At 42.5% G+C, this 25,129-nt stretch overlaps 2 protein-coding genes across 2 annotated transcripts in view; both read right to left on the reverse strand.

Moving 5' to 3' along the window:
- Positions 1 to 8,857, reverse strand: part of LOC139101404 (beta-1,4-glucuronyltransferase 1) — a 29,829-nt gene extending 20,972 nt beyond the window's left edge. The window contains exon 1 of the mRNA XM_070654527.1: positions 8,547 to 8,857. Within this exon, the coding sequence (XP_070510628.1) occupies positions 8,547 to 8,651 (105 nt within the window). The 5' untranslated portion in view covers positions 8,652 to 8,857. The remainder of the gene's footprint in view (positions 1 to 8,546) is intronic.
- A 1,350-nt stretch (positions 8,858 to 10,207) lies between these two features.
- On the reverse strand, positions 10,208 to 22,997 carry LOC139101312 (uncharacterized; the record flags this gene model as incomplete). The annotated part of the gene is made up of 5 exons (XM_070654344.1): positions 10,208 to 11,308; positions 11,433 to 11,501; positions 15,267 to 15,356; positions 20,537 to 20,925; positions 22,562 to 22,997. Coding segments are annotated over 5 exons (1,308 nt in total), but the record flags the coding sequence as incomplete, so codon positions are not given.
- Positions 22,998 to 25,129: the final 2,132 nt, after the last annotated feature.

The following is a 25,129-nucleotide window of genomic DNA, read 5'->3' on the forward strand; positions in this document are numbered from 1 at the left end:
ATATTTTCTTTTCTTGTTCGAGAGATTTGAAATTCTAAAATTTGTTGAGTTTGAGTACAGATGACCCTTCTCTCTCTCTCTTTCTCTCTGATCTCATCATGCTAGGTTACAGAATCCGGTCAGCGATTGACGTCGCACAGTGACATCAAACGTTCGTCAATCGAGTCCACCACAAAGTAGCATCGTTCTCCGATAAATGCCGCGCCTTGTACGGTAAGCTCGTGTGGACGTCGCTTGCAAATACGCGGCGATTGCGGCGGTAACGGCAACTATGATCCGCGTGAAGGAGATGAAAGAGAAAGATCGATAGGGTGGATCTGCGCTTTGCGTAACCGAAGCCGATCGACGTCGGTCGGACAACACAACTGTCGAGGGCGCGCGTAGTTAGTCGATATTCATTCTCGGGGGCCGTAAACAAAAAGAGCATCTACGCAAATGTACAACAGGCTCGGAAACACCAGCGTAACTAAAAAGCGTAAAAACAAAAAAAAATCAAGAAGGTAAAATTAGGAAAAAGATTTAAAAAAAAGAAAATAGTTCTCGATTTGCAAGAAAATATGCGATGTTCAATAGGAAGTACGACGGTAATATCGAGCCCGAGTTTGTAATCTTGATCGTTCATCTTTGACGATCGCTCACGTAGCCTCTCTGCGCTCTCGCGAAAGGTTGAATGTATATCGATTACGGCCAAATAGCCAAAAGCTACTAGGACGTACGGCCACCGATACGTCGTACGAAGTTCCAACGACCTATGGTAATTCGAACACGATGGAAACTCATGTGCGCGCCCACAAGGTAGCTGCTTGCCGATGCAAGCTCTACACTCCCTACATGGTACACGGGGTGTAGATAGTAGCATAGGTACGTGAAGTACTCTAACGGAGGCGCGGCGACAGTGTCGATGTGTACGGAAGGTGGAGTCACGGCATGATTGATTATGCGAACACGTTGTTATCACTGATTCAGTCTGCAGCCTGTAGCGCGCGTGTACCGGCCAGAACCGACCGTCGAATGTGTGCACATTACACAACTAACCCATTATCAAATTGTGTACTTGGGCTGCGGTTCCCTGCTCGCGTTCTCGAATCGCGGAGCGGCTGCATCGCTCCGGGCGTAGATAAAACCTCAGATCGAACCGCGCTGCGAAAATCTCGCGACCACTTTCAAAAATTAAACGTTGAAAAATTAATACTTCCCCCCCCTCCGGACGCGTTTAAACTCTTCGATATTTTAATAGCGATCTTGGCAACGCGTAGTTCTTTATTTTCTACGAAACGTTAAAAATGCTGGTATCGTGATCTCGGTTAAACATCAGAATCTTGTTATAAAACCACAATAAAGAGCAATAAAGTATATCTCGGAGGTATATCTTGGAGCGTAAAAGTACTGGAATTGTGATTTAAGCTAAATATTAAAATCCGTTATTAAAACCGTGATAGGGAACAATAAAGTGTATCTTGAAACCGAATCTCTTGAGAACCTGAAACTTTACGTTCTCGGTTCCGCGCGAGGCGATAATGATAACCACTCCGGTTGGCCGTCAAAAATCCGCACTTATGTGCTCAATAATGTTCTGTAATGCAGTAGACGACAGGAGATTACGAGATCGCCGATTGTTTGTTTTGTATTTCGTGGCGCGTGACGGCACGCAACCTTTCGCGTATCCATGCGAAATTATTTTTGTAACGCAGCTACACGCGCAACGCGAGATCGCATTTCCGCACGCCCGACCACCGCCAGAACATTCCGGACGACTCTCGTGAATTTGTTTTTTTTTTTTTTCCTCCTCATATCCCGACATCCAGATGGCATCCGGAGGGCTTCGATAACCGACGCATGTTCTATGCATGACACGGTCCGAAAACCGCGAGCTGACGCGCGATTTCGCAGTTCTCGATAGAGAGATCCGCGGCCCCGGTATGTTAGATTGACGAGAAAATCCGGATACAATTTCTCCCGTTGTTAAAATGAAATAAAGGAATTAAAAAATCAATATATCTCTCACGCGGATGAATATTTCTGTTTAACAAAAACTAATAACTGTGTTCCCTATTCGTTCTTTAGATTTTCTTTATTATGCAGCACAAAAATAAGTGAGCGTACGCTTTCAACGTGAAAAGAAAAAAATAACAGACAAAATAAGCTTATTATTACCTTAGCATAGATTTACGCTTCTGAGATTTTTATTCTTATTCACTATTTATTTTTATAAAATATAAAAACCTTGCAGGAAATTCACGTATTTATCGTTATTTATCAAATTTTGATTTATCTAGCTTGAACAGGTTTTTTTTTTTTTTTTTATTACATTGCTTTTTTTTCGCTAGATAGTTTTCATTCGCTCTGCCTGATATCAATCTTGATTCGTTATCACGTCGTACGCTAATTCACATTCTCCAACAATGATATACTTTTTTTTAACGCACCAGTTTTTATTTCGCATTTTGCATTTCGCCGTTCTAAAAACGATAAATTTTATTCTGTATCGGAATACGCCGCTGCGAAATGGCATGAAAGAAAGGCCAAAATGCCGACGTTATAACGGGGGAAAAAGAAAGGGAGAAAGAGAGAGTGCCGGCGTTTTCGCGTGCAGATAACGGATAAAGACTAAATTCCGCCTTTCAATTTCGCCGCAGTCCCATTTTACTTCTGGTTCAGTGCCTGGATGCAGCCGGGTGCGCGCCGCGTCCCGGTGCAACGTCGGCGCGCTGCAGCGTAACTTAGCTCGAGAATAAACTGAATACCATTCATTACGGTAACCCATCTCGTGCACGGGCGCGCCAACGTCGAAGGCGCCACTGAAAAGCTGAGAATTGGAAATTCTTTGAAACTCGTCCCTCTCCCCGCGCTCTATCTCGTTCCCTTACCGCCAACCATCGGATACAGCAACTGAAAAGGGCCATTCGAGAGAGAGATGCGGTCCGCGATAATAAACGAATCCCTCCGCACATTCCTCTCGGCGGAGACGATAGGCCAACGTGCGTATTATCGAAGCTCTCGAGGGCGATATCTGTCGAAAAGCAGCGCGTTTGATATTTTATTAAATCGTTTTGTGTCCAGCGGACGCTGATAAAAAAAAAAAAAAATCGACTCCATCACTACGGTCACTCTTTCGGCGCGTTCGTTCATTTGTCTCTCTTAAAGTCCGTCTCCAGCGCTTAAGACTTCCGTTCTTGCTCATGAAAATGTATGCTGGACTTCGTTATCTGCTAATAAATTTTTACTTCATCTTCCATCGGCGAGAAATAAGTGGATTAAAAGGAAAATCGATGAAAATTTACTCTGCAGAATGAATTTCTTATCTGTGATTTCTTAAGTTAAAATTTTTATCTTTTAATTTGCCCGACTATTTTATGTACCGACCAATCGGCATCAACGTGGAAAATGCAATACTTTAAGAGGAGATACTTAAAAAATAGTAAAGTAAAGGTTGCAGCCGTACTAAGCGCGATAAAGAATTTCTTTTTAATTTGTTGCGCGGTACTTAGGAAACCCATGCGAGAGCGCTGCGACAAAATATGAAGGAAACTTTTTAATCTGTCGTCTAGAAACGTTACTCGTGTAATTACCGACTGCATATGAGTGCAAACGCTAGTTAGTCGCTTTCGATGGTAGTGCCCGGGAAAGGAAATCTTACAAAGTCGCGCAGGGGCAAAAGTGTATCACCGTTGCGGGAAGTTCTGGACGAGAATCATCCCCGTCGAGAGGCGAAACCACTGCAATTAACCAACTACCTTTTCCGTCGCGTGCTCTTCTTCGTTTTTCTTCTTTCGTCCCCTCTTCTCTCCGTTTTGCTCATAAACCTATCTTTTTTTGTGTTTTTATGCGATAATTACCGCATCTTCAATTTTCCCGCCGTTGCACGTATTGCTTTACATAACTGCCGTGATAATTAAAGAAGCTGTGATTTTATAAGACATGCCACCAGCGGCTAGAACGACTCGAAGGACAACTTGAGAACGCGAAGACGCGACGGTCAGACTTACTTCGTCTTTGAGTTTCTCACTTCTCCGACAAGTAAATCACGTCGTTTGAATAATTGTCACATCTCTTGCGCGAAATGTATCACGAAGACCAACCGGGATTGATTAAATATCGATAGATGAATATTTTGAAATTATAAATTGCGCAAGTTGTAGATACGAATTTATTTTTTCAAACACACACAGGAACATATAAGTATTTAATTTCATCACGCGCTGCCTCGAGATGTAAAAATATATGAACAAGTTTGTAAACTGATTAAAAGCGATTTACCTTCTAAAATAATTTACTAAAAATTTCCGAATAAATGCGCCTTAATTAAACAGCAAAAAGGAAAAAAAAATTCACCAAACGTGCATTTAATAAAATAGTAAATTCTGCATACTCCTCCGGGAAAAATAAATTAAATAATGCCGAATGATTCGCCCGTATTACTTTAATTCATACTCTCTGGCGTATAACAATGCGTGTACGTAGGGGAAAAATATTTCGAGAATTTTTTTGAGCGTAAAATTAAATTACTTTCTCGCATAGCTCTTATTTCAGAGCTTGTAAATATTATATTCGATAACTGGAATGCAAAAATACACGAGTTCGTTCTTTAATAAGAGCCCTTTATCAAATCCCGCACAGTACGGCAGCGCGTATTCCAAGATCGCACTTCATCATGCAGACACGGTGTACCCTGTAAAAAAGAAAAAAAAAAACCCCAGTGGGGAGATCGCCCCTTTTCCCCTCAGTATAAGCGTGCAAAACGGAAGCGCGGATGTCGAAAAAATAAAATAAAATAAAATAAAAATAAATAAATAAACAAAAAAAAATATTCCGTTCAGCGCGCCGGGGGACTTCAGACGGACGGTGTCGGTATTCGGCGTCCAGTATAATGCAACGTTTTTCGATTCGCATATCCGGCACGCATCCCGAGCCCATTGAAAACAGCCGGAAACGATAAAACAATATACCTGGTCGCGTTCTCGCGAGCCTCGCATCGAAAACACTTGGAAAATGTATTGAAAACACTCGAAAATGATTGAAATCAAACAAGTTACGAGGTTGACGAGCGGGAGAGCGAGAGATTGGATGGATGAGAGGGTGAAAAAGAGGACTCCATCGGACATCCTCGCATCCCAAATACATGGAGGGGGGGTCGATAGTTCAGATCGAACCAACGATTTCGGACGCTGCTCGCTGGCAGGAGATACTATCAACGAGAGCAGTGGCACAGAAGGGTAACTCGACCGCGAATAAATTGGTCGTTTCGAGGTCGGTATATCGTCGAGTACTCTATATTTTCGCTTCGAGCTGGCCGATCAAGCATCCGGCGGATTATACGGACGCTGATTTTCGTCAGCTCATTCGACGGTGTGACGTAACGTCAACGAAAAATCCGTTACGAAATAGTCGCTATATTTCGAGGCGCACCTGGGCACCGCGGTTCTAAATCCATTTCGTTTCGCCGGTCGCGCACTAATGACCTGTATCATTTACAACATTATAATTTCAAAGTGGCAACGTTCTTAACAATTATAATCTAACAATGAAAAATTTACATTGCCCCTAACGAAATAATTAAAATGATAAAAAATCCACTGGCGTATCGCAAATATTGATAACCTATTTTCTATTTATTTTTAAAGTTATAATTATTGTACGCGCGCATTGCCTGTTGCAATAGTTATTTATCGTAGATATACGTAAAAAGTTCCGAGATAGCTAGAGTTTTTTATTTTATTTATTTTATTATTTTTCTTTTTTTTTTAACGTACATTGGACGCAAAATTATTGTGGGAATACATAAATCGAGCTGAATGAGAAGGTGAAAAGCAGTGAGGAAAACTGCACTACATATTTTTTTTTTTTTTTTGAAATATGAAATGCAAAACTTTTTTTTTAATTGCCAAGCGTGCATTTATAATTATACGCGGAACACTAATAAATTCCGTTAATCAACGCCAGAAATGATTACGTATCCAATGAATAATAATCTTCTTTAATATTCGTGAGCGTGGCAATTATTATTATTTAACATGGCAAACTCCTATTGTTACTGTTTGCGTAAAAATCATTAGCGTGAACCATTACGAACTCAACGACTAGCTGGCCAGTAAAAAGGGCCGCGATGTTCCCGCTACAGAATAATAAACGTCCCGCAATTAAAACATAAATAATAACAGTTTACATAAATAATCGTCGGCATCGATGCGGCCGTTAATGAAACGCAGTTAATTATTAGATTTATTCGTTAATAATTGCCAAGCGGAGTGATGAGCCGAGCCGATAATTAACGGGACAACGACGGCAGAGTGGACGAATTAACGCGCGATGAATCTGCAATTAGGAAAAAAAAAACCTCGCGCCGTCGATTCTGCAGGGAGCATTCATGTAATATACAGGCTTATGGAGGCGTAAAATATGGATAAAATCATCCTGCGTGCGTTTGGGAAACCGTTTACGCATTAGGTGGACAATAATTACGTCGTTAAAAATTATTTCGGTAGGGAGTCATTAAGTGACCTGCTACCACCGTGATCTGCTTTCATATCGCGAGCCATAACGCGCGCACTAATCTTTCTATCTCGCGACAAGTCGCTCAAATTTCTACTTAAAAATATGCATTGAGATAATAAAAGACGAAACGACACTCTTAAATCGTTCTGTCGACGACACTTCGTAACGTTATATGCTTAAATTACTCGTCTTGAAAGCGTCGCAAATAGTACAATCTATTAGTTATACAATTCGGAGCAACTCTCAATTACACGCGCGGTAAAGATATTAAATCGTCGCGGAACTTCTCGAGTAACTGATATTTATTGAGACGGAGCTTATAGGTACCTTGCATAGATAAGCGGCATAATACGGAGCGCTCGCTCGATATCAATTTCTTTTGATCTATTTACTTATAATATATTCATCATTTCGACGGAAATCGAGTCACCCCGTTTCTTTGCATAATCAATACCGGCCGGATTTTCCGTCGCGACGCGGCAACTGTATATGCGAGATGAACGCGAGAGGCGACCGTGCGTCATTCCTCGTCCGCCGTCAACTCATTAAGACGGCTTTTACAGGGCGGCCAGATAACCGGCATGATTATTGCCCCGCCTAAAGCGTCCCAATCAACGGAGCGTATTCTTGTATAGACGCGCGTGTCAAGGGATGGACGGGCATAAACGGATGCCGAGGGAGAAGAGCGAACGTAGAGAAATAGAAGATAATTCTCGTTGTTCCGCGCTGGACGCCCGCGAGGCGCCTACCACTTCAAAGCCCGTGCCGCGCGCGCCCATTTCGCCTCGCCCGCTCTCCTCCACCTCGCCCGCCACCCTCTATCGAATCGTAGTTCTCTCATCGAACCCGGTGTCTGGCAGTTAATGAACTGCCCTTCGGCAGTAGCTACGTACTCGCCGTCTAGGAACTCAGCCAACCGCTGTAGAACCATTATCCATTTACATAAAGGACCGCCGCAGAACCGGAACTGATTACACAGGATTTAAACCGCACATCTCGCTCCTTCCCTCTCCCTCCCCCTGCGATCGTCGCGGATTAATAGTTGCATTGAATGCGGGCGCGATTTATTATGCCTCTGGCGCGCTGTGTGATCGCAAGAAGCTAGATATTGTTATCGGAAACATTTACTACGAGGTGACTCGCGTGCGTTAATGCTCTTCGCGCCGATCCTTATTTTCTCCCCTTCGTCCGGCGCGCATACGATTTTTATTGCCGAAATTAAAGTGACTCGTCAGTTTAATGCTGCTCAGAATTTAATTTGGTATGCACGCGATTATATTATAGGCGCACGCGGATATAGATTTATTGAGCTTTTTATTCCGTTCTACATTTATTTAATTAAAAAGTCTATTTATATATCGGAATTTTCAAGTAAAATATAGATTTAATTTCAACGTACAATATGATGACGTTATTATCGTTTATCAATACACAATTTTCTACAGTTACAGTTAAATTCCTATAAAATATCGTACCTCGATATAAAAGTTCGTAAGTGTACCGATGAGTATTTTAACTACTATCGATGACAGCGATGTAAATAATTCGCAAGCACGCATTTCTATTACGGGACAAAGTATATCCGCGCGCGCAGCGAAAACGGTATATATGTACATACATATATATCAATGTCGTAAATTATGAATAAGGGAACAGCCTATCGTAACTGACCGCGTTATTGATTCCACGAACTTGTTACATCAATTAAAAATTAGCGCGATAGACGTTTCAACGACGCGCACAACTCGCAGCCTTACGCTGCGTGGGGTAGGAAAAGGGTTAAGTATACGGAAGGAGCAAGGGCAGCCGAGGCCACCACCACGTGAGGGTGGGTTTCGTCTCAAGTGGCGACATCTCTCCCGGCTCGCTCGGTGGTCGGGGCTACAGCTGATTTTCGCCAACACAACAAAGCGAGGAGCGTACCTCCGCGGAGGGGTCAGCTCGACGTAGGCGGTGGAACCGCGACTCGCGCCCTAACGTCACACTCACGCCGAGACGCCGGCGAATCGCGCATCCCCTAGTCTTTCGGCACCGGGGTTGCCTTCCGTACTTACCTGAACCATTGATGTGTGCTGGCACGCGAGGCAGAATTCCTCCCCTCTTGGTGGCGGCAGCCTGATGGCGTAGTCGGCCGGGCCAGATCGACGTTCAGCGTGCATCCGCCGTCGCCACCAACGGCACCATCGACGCGGCACGTTCGCACGACAACGGCCGACGACGACGCACACGCGAGCTGCTGACCGCACGCACCCACGCACCCCCGGGCGCGGCCACGCCTGCGCGTCTTTTCCGTCGCGCGCGACACGTCAGAGGTTCCCGTAAGAGGATAAAAAGGGACGAACTCTCGCGCGTTTATTTACGGATCCCCAGGCCTTGGCGAGTTATCGGTCGGCAATGGCTTTCTCGCTCTCTCGCTCTCTCTGCGGGGGATGCGTGCGACTCGCGGCGTGCCGGCGGGTTAATTCCGCGCATGCGACGAGCGCGCGCGCAACCGGTGGATCGATCAACCCTTCGCCGTTGGTAACGCGCGGCTCTCTCGTTATCCTGGTAGATAGGAGATTCACCGCCGCGATAGAGGTTGAATAGAGCAGGATGAACCGTGGAGAACCACCCCAGGTAAGAATTCGAACGGCTTCGATTTTCTATTGACAGGTCAACTCGATGTTGGGCCAAATAAATGTGGTAGCATTACGTTTGGAAATTGAAAATAGATTTAGGAAGAAAAATTGATTTTTAAAAGGAAAAAGAAAAATCTATTGGAGATAAATATTTTATTTGACCATTAATTAAATTATTAAAATATATTTTTTTAGATACTATTATTTTAATTTCAATTTAATTACGTTTGGATCTATACCGTAAGCAGTTATCTATCAAATTTCATAAATAGAAAATGCAGAAATCTAAAACGAGTAATGCGAAATAAGGACGCTTTAATAAAATATTTCAGCATACAATAAATTACGGAAAAAAAAAAAAAAAAAAAAAAAAAATAACGTACACGTTTCTATGTGAAATTTGCGAACGTAATTCGAATCGCCGGCAATGAATTGTTCGGAAACGACGCTTGATTATAGGAGCGTAATAACGTATTTAACAGTGATTGTAGCGGCGAAATCATCTTCCCGGATAACAGCAGCGCGTTTACATATTCAAGAGAACAACCACAACGCGAATAGGACGAACTTTACAGTCGCTGATTTTCCAGACCTTTAAGTTTAAGTCGAGTAAAATACCGTGGATCATGGCCGATAAAAATACTCTTTCGACGCTCGTCGGCCCCAGTCATCTCGCCATTTGGCAGCGAACGTTTTCTGCACGATCCTCCGCGCTTAGATAGACAGAACTTTGAATAATTTCAAAATCGTGAAGGCAAGTTTGTAATACAATTATCCACGCCGCACACATTTATTTTTATATAAAAACGTACGTGCATATTGCAGAAAATACTAAAAAAGACCTAAATATATAAGACGTGGTTAAAATAAGAAATATTTAGTTTCCAACGATAATTAATTAAATTATTTAAAATATTTTATTCCTAATTTTACGTTTTACTAGCGTGACAACTACTAAAATTTTAATTTTTAACGACAACGAATTAGAACAGTTTTCGCATTCAAGAATATTTCGCAGCAATCGTGTATGCATTTATTCACGTCCATGTATATTACTATCGTGACTCTCATCGCGGCATCAAGGGGGTAACGATATGGCAGACGTACGAATCGCCAGATAACATTAAGTGAATTATTTATTTGGATGGAATTAAGTTTAAATATTTTATCCTCAAACTAATCTCTTGGGTACAGGTGCAATTTATTTACGGATACCTCGTCGACCCGCCAACCAAGTCTCGACAATATAAACGTCCGTGCGACGAAGTGTGAGTGAGACATCTCTTAGTGGGATCTGTTACTGGGTCAACTTGCCGAAAAACCCCGGATATCGCGACACGATCGAAAATAAGAACTGTCCATTTGTGGAAACAAATAATTGATTTAACGCCATTCCGAAATACGATGATAAAATCATTTTTTTTTAACGGAGTAATTCATCAAAATTAATCGTAAGTATTTCTGTCCAGAAAAAAAAAATCTATTACCTTGCACGTAATACACATTTAAAAAATTTGCTAAAAAAAAGGCATTTTAATAATTGTAATAGATATTCTAATATTTTTTATGATAATAATACGAAAAGGTATTTAATAAAATATCTAAAATAAAAGATTGTACGAAGTATTAAACATTTTATTAATACATGAATCGTCACACGGACTTTGATACAAAGTGGGCGTAAACAAGGCGTATGTAGGTAACAAGCGAACAAATGATAGCACGATGGAAGGCAAACCGCGATAAAATATTGATTTGTAATAATAAAAATAGATAGTTAGACAGAATGGGTGGTATATATGTCACGAACAAAACATTCTAAAATTACATTTAAAGAAACTTTACGCTGCTTTTCTTACACAAAGCGATTTCGATTAAGAGTTCAATGTTTGTCGCATCAGACGATCCGCCAATTCTTTCTCCAGCATATGACGTTGCTGTGATGCCTCTAAGTACGAATCTTCATGAGAGGCGTATGAGATGAGAGACAAGCCGGAACTCGTCGTTTTCCCGAGTGTTTCACTTACTCGGGACGGCGACACTTCGTTCGCGGTGATCTCCTCGTCTTGGCATTTGACGAGACGTTTTGAGAGATTCTTTTGCGTCACGTTATTCGTCCCGGGCATCCTCGAGCTTTCATGGTTCTGCGATAAACGAGACGATGTTATCCATCGGCGATGATCTTCGAATCGCTGTTGCTCTCATGATCTCCTTCAGCCTCTCCGCTCCATTACGGAGATACGCGAATAATTGCGCAACGTCCTCCGGCGGGAAAGCCAGCCGGAGTACGAAAAGGCGAGGTCGCAAAAGGGCTCAATTTACCTTTGATGCGGCGGCGTTCCAATCCTTCAAAGGGGCCAAGAAACATTTTTGAGCGACGGCGCGTCTCGACTGCGAACACAAAGGGGATAAGTGCTCGCGGGACGAATGGGCGAGTTGCTTTGATCGGATAAATAGGAAGAAAAGACGGAAGAATCAAATGATATTCACGGTCCGTGATTCTACATTTTGTTCCGTCATCGATAACACTCCCAAGCCTTTTTCCAACGAAAATGACGTAGATCAAACACATTTTACTTCAGAAGGAATACATATCGCGACGACCCGAGGAACACGATATCAACACCGCGCAATAAAACGAAAGATAAAGTAATATAATGTTTAGATGTTTAAAAAAAAATTATTACCCGAGTTTAAAATTCATCTATTCTGATTTTGCAGCTAGTGACTAGATAGTTTAGATACTAGCTTTTCTAGCTTGTTATTAGCCCATTAAAATTGTTTAGTATCTATACGTTTTGAGCGTTATATTTCTGACTCATTGTCAGTGCTGAACAGTTTTGTTAGACAACCGAAAGATAAATCATGGATTGCTCATTAAATAACGCTTGAGCTCAATTTCCACTCGGATTTTTTTTTATTTAATCTGAATTAACTTTTAACTTTTTATTAAATTAAACTGCGAGAAGGAAAAAAAAATCGTATAATACTTAGAAATCAAGTATTTAAAAGTGCATTAAGAAAGGCCAAGTATAAATGAAGCAACGATTTGGGTCAACGGTAGTTTAATTTTTTTTTAACCTAAAATTAAGAATAGCAGGGCGTATATTAAATTGCGATTAAAGTTGGATGAGGCTGGGTCCGAGTGTCTAAATATTGTTGCGCTCTTTGTATCACGGATGGGAGACGAAAATCGATGGGAGACGATCGAGACGAAATGAGAGATGCGTATCGTATATACATGCATTCGTGTACAGGAAACAGACAACAAATGAAATTTCTGCCGTAGTATGTGAGTCATGAGGCTACTTCTCCTTGTGAGAGGCGTAGCATGGGTTCATCCGCGCGTCTAGTACCCGCCGCCCACCCATTTCCCTCCTCCGTTCGCTTTCCATACCCTCAATTTCTGCCTACGCTCGTGGTCGTTGCGGTTCGCAGTAGTAGCTTTGTACGTATAACTGAATTTACGTGCGGATAACGGTACTTTGGCGCGGGCCACTTCTACACGGGTTGCTCATCCGTTAGCTCCGACAGCGATTCTGTCTTATATTTCGTACGCGAACCTAATCGTCGAAACACCAGAGACTCGAACAATCCGTAGACAGTTCAGCACATAATTATGCGGTAATGAAACGTGTTACGCGGGCGCCGCATGCTGCGAAAATCGGACAATGTAATATGTAAAAACGGCGCGAGAAAATCGGTGAAAAAAAAATTTTTTGCATACCGAAAACACGCACGCTTGCTTTTTTTTTTTTTTTTTTCCACCGGCCCTCTTTCTAGTTGCGCATTTTTTTATTCCGCATAATAATTCGCTGATGTTTACGATTTTATGCAAATCGCATGTAAATGTTTGCCGCAAACCTGAAAATGTAATTGAACAATTCGAAATGTATTTGCAATCGGAATCGGATTAATTTAAATTTTTTTTTTTATTCATTCTCGTCAAATATTGTTTCTAATTTAGCGCGCGATTCATTAGAGCGCGAGAAACATTCTCGTGAACAAACGCTGCAGCGTTACGTTCGTTAAGGGAGCTTCCGATGTTAAAACAATATTGCAAATCGCTTCCGCGGCGTTGATCATGTTTCGGTATTTGCATGAGGAAATTGTACGGACTCGCTCAGCGCCTATTCGCGAATCGATGTACCGTAAAATTGGCATTGTTTTTGTAATATGCGAAATTAGAGAAGGTATCTTGAAGAAACGGGCGGCGCAAACGTTTTGCGTTATCTGTTTGCGAATCAATGCGACGTGAAGTCTTTATTGCTTTTATAATTTGCAAAGTTCAGGCAAAATAGATCCTTAATGTTACGGGGGCGACGTAATGCCGCGCTTCCTTCGTGTATACACAGCAGATTCTTCCGGCATCGGGTCGGCCAAGTGGAAGCATACGTAGCAGGAACCGGCGGTGCGGCGTTCCGCGCGAATAATCGTTAAGCTCGAACCTTTGTAATCTCGCGAGATCAGGTCGTGAGCGCGTTCCCGGTTGAAATGGAATAATTGAATACAAGTTGCCAAAGTGCAATTGACTTAGCCGCGGCCGATACGAAACTAAGTTATTCCCGGAATTGTATCCCGGGAGTGGAGCGTGAATGGAGGGATTCCCGAGACCCGGCAGAATTTCATTCTACCGTTATGAATATTTTGTCCCGACGAGACTCTCCGTGGCGCGCGTTCGCGATATCTTTCATCTCGCGAATCGCAACGCGTCTTCTAACGTACCGCCCCGTTCTCTCCTCTCGATGCATAATAAATTTCATATATCAGAGTGTAGTGCTGCCGGTGCTGTTGCTGTATGAATTGAAAATATCGAGCCGTAATATAGACGAGATTGGTAAACCGGTAGAAAAAACTTCTGCGTATAAATAAAACTATTGTCGAATATTTACCTTTTATATTGCGACAGATACGCGTTTAATTTGATGGGCGTTTTGTAAAAATTCAAGCACGGCAGACACTCGATGGCACGCCTCAATTAATGAACCGTGCGATAAGGGGCAAAAATTACTCTTATTTTTAATCTACGAGTGTATAAATTATAATGCCGTTTACCTCGTGACCCAACTCTGACCTGACAAATAAATAAAATAATAGCCGTTAATATTTAATTGTTAAAACGCTATCGCGAAATTAGATGAGGAATCGATGTGACAGTGAAAGCAAATGGATAATGATGGATGAAACAAGATACGCTACCTGCCGGTCGAAAGACAGGGTGGGCAACGAAATAGAAGATAAAAGAGGAGGAAAAAAGAGAGACAGATGAGCAGAGAGAGAAAGAGAAAAAAAAAATGCGATCCGGGCATTGTTAACGCGGAGGCGGTACGTACGTAATTAATTTCGTTTATAAATCTTGCGGCCGGTCATTACGAGGCTTGACTTTCACGAGTGTGCCGGGTAAAACGAGCCAGCACCCGTCAGCAATGCCTCTTTTGCGTCCTCTAATTGGCAATTAAATATCGACCGTAACGGGACCGAATGCCATCGATGCTAATTTATCAAACACGAGCAGGGGCTCTCGGCTCGTCTATTAATTTTTACGGCGTTATATTTCGCCGGGCGGCCACAGCAACTCGATCGTGATTAGCGAACACGTGGAAATAAGACAACGCGGACACGTAATTACAGGATTCTCAGACGCCCGCGATGCGTGACGCAACCCCTCAGATCCCGTAACCGAGATCAAATGCCTCTGCTAATGAGAAATGTATCGCGAGCGCGGGATAAATTCATTTCGAGGATAAGAAATAGTAAATAATATTTTCTAAAAATTTATTTCGGCACGCCGTAGAAAATTATGTACCTGCATCTCTCTTTGTATAGATTTGCCGTGTATAATTTATACGATCAATCGATAAAACTAAAAAAAAAAAAAAAATTCTTTTAATAAGAGACGCGAAAGAAAAATTCAAAGAGAATAGATAAAGGTAAAAAAAAAAAAAAAAAAAAAAAAAAGATGTTACAGTCTTGCTACGAACGTCCTCGCGTTGGAAAACACAGTGCGCGATCAGTTGTGCATAAGCGTGACGCAGATAACGATGCAGTTTGGCGAAGGAACGGCGTAACTATTGAAGCTATTGGATTCATAGCCCCTCATGCTAAGATAAACCGCGATCGGTAATCCATCGAAACGAGCGGATCGCGTCGTCGTACCTTGAATCTTCTCGTTCGCTGCAGTATCTGCTCGCGATTGCGAGCGCTAACCGAGTCCCCGTACGATCTCCGGCGCATCAGCCATTCTCTCTGCAACAACAAACAACCCCTGAAGCTACCGCTACCGCCTCCGCTGCCACTACTAGCTTACAGCGGCTACGACTACGCTATTACCAACATCGTCAGCCCGGTCTGGCGAAACTTTCAAGCTAAACACGCCGGCGTTACGTCTGACTAAAGGCTTTATTTACTTTTTGCGAGAAGTTCAACGGCAAGGGGGCGGCCGTCCCTTCGACTCGCGCGCATACGTTCCTCATGTATGCACGCGCGAGCATACCGGCGCCCGCAAATTTGCGGACAGATGTGACTGTAGATTGCTGTTTGCCGTGAAGAGGCATACGCTGACAAAAGTGCGAGTAAACACGACGTACGGGTAATATCTTTCGGCACATAACAAAGTTGGACGTGGTATTGATATACCGTACGATATACGTAATATTATTCATATGCTAATATATCCCTGCGGCGGTGTGAAGGAGCACGTCATTATTCGTAGCGTATTTTAACAGACCAACAATCGGGAAATAAATCACCGCCAAGTGTTTGATATAATTATTAATTATTAAGTATTGCCTAAGTTTATCAAATTATTAAAAAAAGAAATTTTTTTTCTTTACCAAACGCATCGAAATCTTCGACCAGCTCGTTGTTTCGATTGATAAAATTATATGATAGCATGTTAACGAAAGATACTTCAAATTTAGAAAGTCACTTTTAGTGCTGAATAGAGTAGTGTTTCTTATCTTGGTCGCAAACCATTGCACTCGGTCTTTGCAGACGCAACGAGATCGATCGAGCGGGTCGTACCGAAAATCGCCGGCTGCCAACTCGACCCGCTCGAATCCGATACAAAGTAGATTATGCAAATGCTCATCGAACGGGGTCGATGACGGAGAAACCGACGGGCACGTTCGGGGTGGGATAGCGGAAAGAAATACAGTACGGGATGGACCGAACGGCGAACGGTAGAAAAGATAAACGTGACGATCGCGCGAGACGGATAGAAGGGAAAGGAAAGGCAGGAAGAAATTGCGACTGACAGAGGGAACGGATCAGTCACGTCGAATCGAACGACACCACCCTTAAAAAATAGATAAGTCAAATGAATAACTTTTCGTTTTCTTTTTTTTTTTTATGAAAATACGACGGGAGCATACCGCGTCTGTCTTGCCCGGCATTTAGAATACCGATAAGTCATCGCTGAATTATTGATCTCTGATTCTACTTTTGTCACTGCGCAATAATAAAATAGTACGATTATATCATAATTATATAATGTGAATATAACAATATTTGCCTTTTCTATGTACACAAAATAATGTTATTACAATATATATAACCGTATAAATACAGTCAGTTACGTGCGCAGTAGTGTGAACTTGCATTTTACATACGTGCAATCTCGTAATAACGGTAACAATATAATCTAGCGTACAGCTTATAATTAAAATAATTGTATATAAATATTTGATAATTAGCTGGCCATTTGCAGGGCCTGATTTTAACATCGAGCGATATTCCTCGATCAAATATTCAGCGGTGACATCTCCACGACGTTAACGCCGAGAGCAATTAATGCCGTACGCAATTACCGGGCGCGATATTAACGTGAAGCTTTCGGGAGTCGCCATAATTATGGACATGCCGGTCTCGCACCTTAGCCGCCGCTGTCATCCGCGGACACCTCGTCCGGCTTTACTCGTCGGCGTTTCATTTAAACTACTCTCGACAGCGATGGCGATGGCGATGCCAGTGGCGGCTTCGTCGGGAACAAATTTGCTCCCGTATATTGCTGTACTTATCTGCTCTCGTACCCGGGCGGGCCCGGTAATCCCGGATAATAGCCTGCGAGTGTACAACGAGCGCCCGCGCTTATAAGAAACACCTGGATAAAAGTCCCGCCTGGTTTTCTTTTTCTTTTTCTTTTTTTTTTATATTTTTTTTTTCTCCTCTTTCTTTTCTCCTTCTCTCTTTGTCCCTCCTTTCCTTCTTCTTTCTTTACAATGTTCACTGGTAGGGCGGAAATTTCTGTTCGTCTGTACTTGGCCGTGGTATCGGCGAAGTTCGATTGCACAATTGAAGCTTTTTACGGCTTTACGTGTCGCGATTCTCTACAGCGTCTAATTGCGGACAACGTATTGGCGTGACGTCGCCCTTCCGCGATACCTTACGTAGAATGCACTTCCCTTCTTTCGTCTGATAAGATTCTTTGATCAAGTCGAGATCAAATTTTAATCAGCGACGGTTTAATTAAACTCTCGACTCTTAATTTTATAAAAAAATCTCCCTCTAATTAAAATACAAATTTAAAACCAGTCGAGTTCAGCCTATTTCAAGCTTTCCATTTTACGTTATACTGATCTAATACTCATTTAACTTATATAAATTATTTTTTAGAAAAATTTACATATAATTATTTATAATAATAATACTATCGAACTTTCAACACTTCGCGAAAACATAAAATATAATTTTCAGTTTTTTCTTTTAATGATTCAGCGGGGGTTTTTTTTTTTACAATTAACATCGAAGTATGCAATTTTATAAAAAGGTGTTTCAAGATAATTTATGTAGCGCAGCAAATATGCGTACCCAAACAAGTTTTATCAAGCGCGTTTCCCGGTTGCTCGCGGCGCTCGGAGAAGGAAGATGACACGTGGCATCTTTGTTCTTTTTCGTCCGCGGTAAAGGCGAATCACTTTGAAACTTTTTACCGCAAGCCCGGCCGGGCGCCTCCGCCCGTGGTTCACGAGGAACGGAAGCTGGGGGGTGGGTGCTCTCGTGACGCAACAACGAAGCACTTCCGCTTATCCCGTCTGCGCGCTTAAAGAGAAAAGGGTTCCCGACGTTTCGGGAAGGGCGCGATGGCTGGCTCTGCCGCCGCGGAACCGTGTGAAATTTTAATTTCCAATCTGCTAAAATTGTTTCCGCGGAAACGGCACGACAGGGGGCACGACGGCCCACTTGGAATTCCGCTTCCTTCCAGACACACGAGCGAGCAAACACATCGATCGGGGAGCAGCCGGCTGCCGGCGCGGCGCGTACAAGAAGAATTTTCGCCGTAAACCCGTTTACTGTGCGTTTCGTCGGCCCGCGTTGGAAGCGCTCTGAAAAATTTACAAAATGCCCGCCCTCGCGAGCCGAGCCGGGCTGAGACGCGCTCAAAGACCGCGGGAATTCACTGCCGTTCCCTCCAACCATGGGGGACGACAGGTATTTCCCCGCGTCACGAATCCACCGCCGCACGCGAAAGCCGCGGAATTCTGCGACGTTACTACTGCGAGAATTGAAAAAAACATCGTCTGAAAAATGATATTACGAAATATCATCCCGCGAATCCGCTCCGTCATTAAATAGCCAGAATTTTTTTTCTCATTTATTCTATATCCGATTCATAAAATTTACTTCAGTTTGTGGAGAAAAACTAGACAAGAAGCATCTTTTCCGCAAAATGTATATATATCCGAACAGAGTTCGGTGCGGCACGTAATACTTGTGGTTATTGACGGCTCGGAGCGGGGCCCTCCGAGTATAAAAAGCATATATTAAAGCAGTAGCATATGGGAAAGCTTTGAGAATAAAGAAGCACGCGAAGGTACGGAAGGCACTGGTATTAGGGTACAAATTACGCGTCTTGAAACATCAGAACTTACGTTTCCTACTTTCTACACGTCTCGCGAAATTGACGAAAAATTATATTTTATGGAGGGATGATACACGCGAGGTGCCCAAGGAATTTGTGAAAACTCTCACGAGGAATATTTTACATGCCTTTTCGAGAGGCAATTCGGAATTTCGTTGAAACTGCAACGGCTTACACCCGGGCGATCTCGCCGCCGCTGAGAGACAGGTGGGTGTAACGTGCTCTCGGCTTTTATATCGGAGAAGTGATTATCGCAATTAACGGATTAAAGTACTTCGTGAATTGAATTTTTCGCTCCGGCGACAAACTGCGACGCGCTTCTTGCGCGTCCGCGCGTGTTCCCCGGGCTAGACGGGCGGATCTCGTTGCCTGTCTGACGCTCATTGTCACGCGCGATTGTCACGGGCTGTAATTTGTCGTACGCAGCCTCTAATTTGATATTGTATATCCACGCCGAGAGGCACCGAAGGGGATTACAAGCGAGCGGAAATAGCCCGCTCGATCTCAGAAACGAGTTGCGTGCTTATTAGATTGAAGCTACGAAGCCGTGCGCGTCGTCGGCGCAACTTCGCGAGGGAGTGTTAGGTCTTCCAATGTGAAAGAGTTAACTTGCGCCGCCGGGTCCTCGCCGAGTGCGACTCGGCGGAGTTTCTTCCGTTTCCCTTTTCCGGCGAGGGAAGCCTTTCCCCGACCGTGGCAACTTATCGACAAGGCCACCCGGAGCGAAATAAAATTGCACGCGGTAAGAGTTTCCCATTCCGTGAATCGCGAATTTTCCTACTTCGTGCGAAAACGTTCTTTATACCCATATTTCCGTATTATTTCTCCCGATATCGTTCGATTTTTCTCTCTCCGCGTGCGGTGCGGGAAGTGGGTGGGGTGCTTTGTTCTCTATTTTATTGTAAACGTTGGTTAGCGATGTTGTTTTGCATGCGTTACGACTAAGACGGTTGCCTGCAACGAGCCGCATCGGTCGATGATGAGCATCGATGATGCCGAAGAAGTAATCAAATTATCGTATTAATCGAATCACGGCGTTACGTTCCTGCGCCGTAACAGTGTAACTTCGTCGGGCCAAGAGAACGTTGTTTATTAACGTACGTACTCTCGGTGCGATCCAGTCCGTAACGTAATTACCTCACATCGAGGACACCAACGGGGAAGACGCAGCAATAAACATCTAGCGAGATAAAAGGATAAGGATAAAAGAAACGGGGCGAAAGATAAATTCTCGCGATAAAAGCACAAGAGAACTCGGCACGCCAAGTTTTAATGACGTTCCCGAGTAATATAAAATACTTTTATACTCATTATCAAGAGAGAGAGGGAGAGAGAGAAAGCAATATAGAAAACGTGAATTATCGAAGCGAGGAAACTTTCCTTGTCCCGGAAACTTTGATCGAACACGCGGACGACAGATAAGTTTTCGGAAATGAGAATTGCGTACCGCACCTCTGAATTTTGCTCCGGCAAATCTGATCTTCCCGACGAGTACGTCAAAACTAACTAAAAATGTACAATAAAGTATTTAAAAAAAAAAAAAGAGAGAAGAAAAACGAAAATGCACCTTCGTCTGTACTTCAGCTGTATCAGGGTCCAAAGATCGATCAGGTATCGGCACTATTAAACTTCTGTATTCCTCGATAGTATACGGGCGATACGTCGGTTTCTTCAACTTACTCTCCGATACGCTACGTTCGCACTGCGCTTTCCGGGAGACGGTATTCGAGAGTGTTCCTCGACGAAATATCTCGCAGGATCGTTTTGTGCACGTCACATGAGCGGCGTGACCTTCGACAAAGCGACGATAGAAGCTAAGCTCACTGGTGTCGTCCCTAGAGGTGCCCGGAAGGGATGAGCGACCCTCATCCAGGCTGAGCTCCTCGAGCCGACTGTCGCCGCAAACCGACAGGGTGGAACCCTCCGGGGACTGGATACGCGGGTACCTCGGCATATCTGAAAATAGAAAAAAAAAAAAGATTGGGCACCCTAGCTCCCTAGTTGGTGATACGAAATTAACCCTAATGACTCTGACGAGGATGAACAATTGTCGCCTGTCAACACGCGGAAACCGTACATACTAGACGCCTTAATTAGTTTAACCGCGAACTAGCATTTGGCTGAGTCAAGGGAACGAATTCCGCGCGGAAAGGAAAAGTGACGTGAAAAGTGGCGGACAACGACGTGAAAAATGACGCTGTCGACTTCTCGAAGCAGGTGGTGGTTCTTCATTGAAGAGAATAGCGCTTGAAAAGTTCACGCGTCGTAGGATGACAGGATTTTCAGAAGCAAGGAGTACGTAACGCTTTCATATTTTTTTTTAGCTATTGTCTGGAAAACATTTTCTTCTAAAAAATTGCATCGGTAAATATTCATAAGTACGATGATAAATTATCGTTACAATTTTAGCCAACAAATATTCTAATTTTCTTTAGAAAAGAATTTTAAATAACATAATTATATTTAATTAATTTTTCTGAATATAATACGCTTTATAATTATTGCGTCCTTTTGCGCGTAAAAGTTTGTAGTAATCAGGAAGCAAATCTACGCATCGCAAAAAAAAAGAAAGAAAAAAAAAGCATGTACGTAACAGCTAGAACATGCCCAGTGAAAGTTTCAGACATTTTACACGAGGCAGATGCTTAATTCTCTTTTGCAAAAATAACTTTTTTTCATTGTACAACTTTATCGCGCCGTAATATGTTAAAATTGTGGCATCTGTGCCTGCATCACGCCGTGATAAAATCTCTCGCCGCGAGTATCTCACAAAATAAAATCTTATATCGTTTAATAGTATGCCTAAATAAAACTAAACATACGATTTAATATTTCTAATCCCCGTTGGTCGAACGTGACGTGCGGCGATATACTTGCGGGTAGTCGAAATTTATATGCACCAAAAAAAAAGCTTTCTAATAAATTTACGTAAGACCCCTGTGAATTACGTAAAAAAGCTCCCCTTTTCAAAGGGTAGAAAAAGTAAGGGAGAAAAAAAAAAAAGAAGGAGGCCTCATTCACATTTATAATTCAATGTCAATAGTTCCCTCTGAGCGGGAAATTAATTTAGTTAAAAAGCTTACTTTAATTTAAAAGTTCAAGAAGGAGAAACCGACCATTTCTTACATTGTATTTTAAATGATAATTTTTAACTTTTGTATTCATGAAAATTGTGGAATCTTAAATTGGTACGCTTGTCGCTTGCTTTCCTCATAAGGGATTAAAACGAAATACGTTATACGTACGGCCTAGAGTTCCCACTAGCCTCTCGTTTTCTCAATTTAAAAATCCTGCCGTTTTAGGAAACGAAACGACTACGTCAAGCTATCCAGCGAGATTCGTCCGTCGGATTGGGAATCTCATTGTCCTTTTAGTTCAATCTTTCTCTCTCGCACACACGACGCGGAACGCACCCCGCTTCTAATCACGAAGGAAAGTAAACGTCCTCGGGGAAAATTGCATCGCTTTGCCTGACCTTTTTTTTTATCAGGACCCTGTCGACGGTGACGGGGTGCGACGAAGACGGTGACGCGTTTCGGGTATTGTTCCGCGTATGTTCTGAAGGAGGAATCTGATCTCGTTAGAGACTAACTGAATCTGCGACGGTAAAGCTCCGAATACGAGGTAGTCTTGGCTGGTCCTTTCCGTCTCCACAGCGTGAGAACGTTGCTGAGTTTTTTGTCGGCTCTCATACCATCCCCGCTGTCGCGTAGACTGCATTTTGACGAAGAATTTTGCGCCTCCGGGGAACGTTGCTTCGTCTTCGTTTTCGTCGTCGTCGCCGTCGTCGGTCCCGACGTACGACGACAACGACGGCGACTTGCGTCGCTTTCTCGCTGTTCCCCAACGTCGTTCCTCTTTCTTATGCAAAGCCACGGCTCTTCTCGAGTCGCACGGCATTCCTGTTGTCGTCGGGCGAATCCTCTTCCGCTCGTAATTATCGAATTCCTGCACCCGGTTGCGCTCCCGCACCTGTCCTCACGTACGGTGCGCTCGCCCTCCGCCGTATTGTCTAAAAAGATTGTCGACGGAATGCGTGATTAGAATGCGCCCCTTTCCGAGCCGTATTTGCATAAAAATTAAATAAGCCTCACATGACCGCGACACAGATGCTTTACCCGAACACTTTACAATCGGCGTAACGCATACCGTACGTAATTTCCGAATTAACGCGCAATTTGTGCGCGCGCTTTGCCCGAAATTCTGCGTTTACTCGTACGACTAGTCCGTGTAATTTCCGTATTTTTTAATAACCCCCCCCCCTTTTTTTCTCTCGAAGATTCTTAATTCGCTTAACATTTCCAGCATATTTTTATTCAAAACATAATACAATTTTCTCATTCCACCTTTCCCGGCTTTCTCGCTAGAATCAATAGCAGCCAAGCCCTCCTTCCCCTTTGCCATTGACGTTATCGCCCGCGCTATTTTTCCACCTAACTTTGCCCGCGTTGCTTTAATTATCCCGTAGAGTTTGCCCGCGAATAAGCTGCGGGGAATCGGTCACAGATATTACATTTTATATTACATAATTGCTGCTATCGCTAACGAGGCTAATCGATCGCCTTCGATTCTACGTTCGTTTCGCAAGTACTCGGGACTACCGTCGAACTTTCAATCGACTTCCCGACGGCCGCCGCCGCCACGTCGACGGTACTATACGCCGATCATTAATTAATTAGCGCGCGTTATCCGCCCGTTCGTCGGCGAAAGCCGCGACTTTCCGGATTACGGAGAATCGAATCGCATTACGCGGATCGTCTCCCGATGTCTTTTTATTGTTTACGTGCTACGTATGCGCGCGCTCGCGCGCAATTATCTTCCGCTAACGAGAGAAGAGAAACGAGAGCCATTTCCAATACAACGTGATATAGGAACACAGGATTTTAATCCTCCGGTATTACCTTCAATATCTTAAAAAGGTATTTATTTCAACCAAATCACACATTTTTTAATGAATATCAACTGAACAAAAGCCTCTTACCTCTGGCGGCTGTCTCTTTATTAACACACGAGATATAATTAATCTAGTAAATCTAGTTTGTTAATTATGAGGTTATCTCGTCTCGAAAATATATTAAATATTTTAATGCAAATATTTTATTGCACATTGCAATTATTATTTAATTGTTTTCTTTTAAATTTAATTTTTTTTTATTTAAGATGAAGTTAAATAATCTTTCGTATCTTTAACTGGATGTATTAATGCAGAATTCAGTTGTGCGTGAAATGAACTGTTCTTGATAGGTCTGTCAATGGATTTTAGTATTATTGGGTTAACGTTCACGTTGTTCGAAACATATTTCTTTGAGGAATCGTTTTCGGTGCTTTCCAAAGAATCTAAAGAATAATCCGACATCGCTAGGAAATCTTCATTTGGTGCAAAAGTTAATAAACATGCCATACAGCGTGTAAGGTAGCGACATTAATTTTGATGGATTTTCAGCTCTCGTGCGGCGAACTTCGCGCTTTTTTCTATCTATATTAGTTGACCCCAAAAAAATGCATAAATCGTGTGCAAAATTTGTATCAATTTCGAAAGAAACTTTTACACAGAGTATATTAAAGTGCCGAAGATCCTAATCTTCACTAATTTTATTTTTACTTTAAGTCCGAACCAAACCACTCTTTAAGAAAATTTCGAGGAATACTTATTTTACCTAATTATTGTCGTATAATCAACTCGACATTTTTTTTTTTTTTAGTAGGCTTGAAGTATATAAGTGAATAAGTGAAATCAACTGCGATTTATTAATCAAACTGAATAAAAAATTGTCTTTTAGCTCGTCAGAGGGTAGCATCTTTTAACCAACACGCTTGGTGACATCTCTAGGTTTCGTACAGAAACAAAATATCATTTAACGATAAAGTGGATAGCTTATCATACTGTTACATAATTTATAAACGTTCAGACGTCTACATTTATTTAAAGAAAAAAATCGCCGATGTCCTAACGCTAGCTAGCTTCTAATTAATTATTATATTTTTCTCTTTCGGTACACTTACACGGTACATTTTTTATTAACAAGTTACAGATCGTAATAACAAAACTGAATTTATTATAAAATTATTTTATTTACAAATAATAAGTTGAATGACAGATAAAATTAGAAATCAGTAAAAATTTCTCGACAAACATCCCGGCTTCTAGACACTGAATGCA

This window comes from Cardiocondyla obscurior, linkage group LG03 (assembly GCF_019399895.1).
Source record: "Cardiocondyla obscurior isolate alpha-2009 linkage group LG03, Cobs3.1, whole genome shotgun sequence".
NCBI classification, from domain to species: domain Eukaryota; kingdom Metazoa; phylum Arthropoda; class Insecta; order Hymenoptera; family Formicidae; genus Cardiocondyla; species Cardiocondyla obscurior.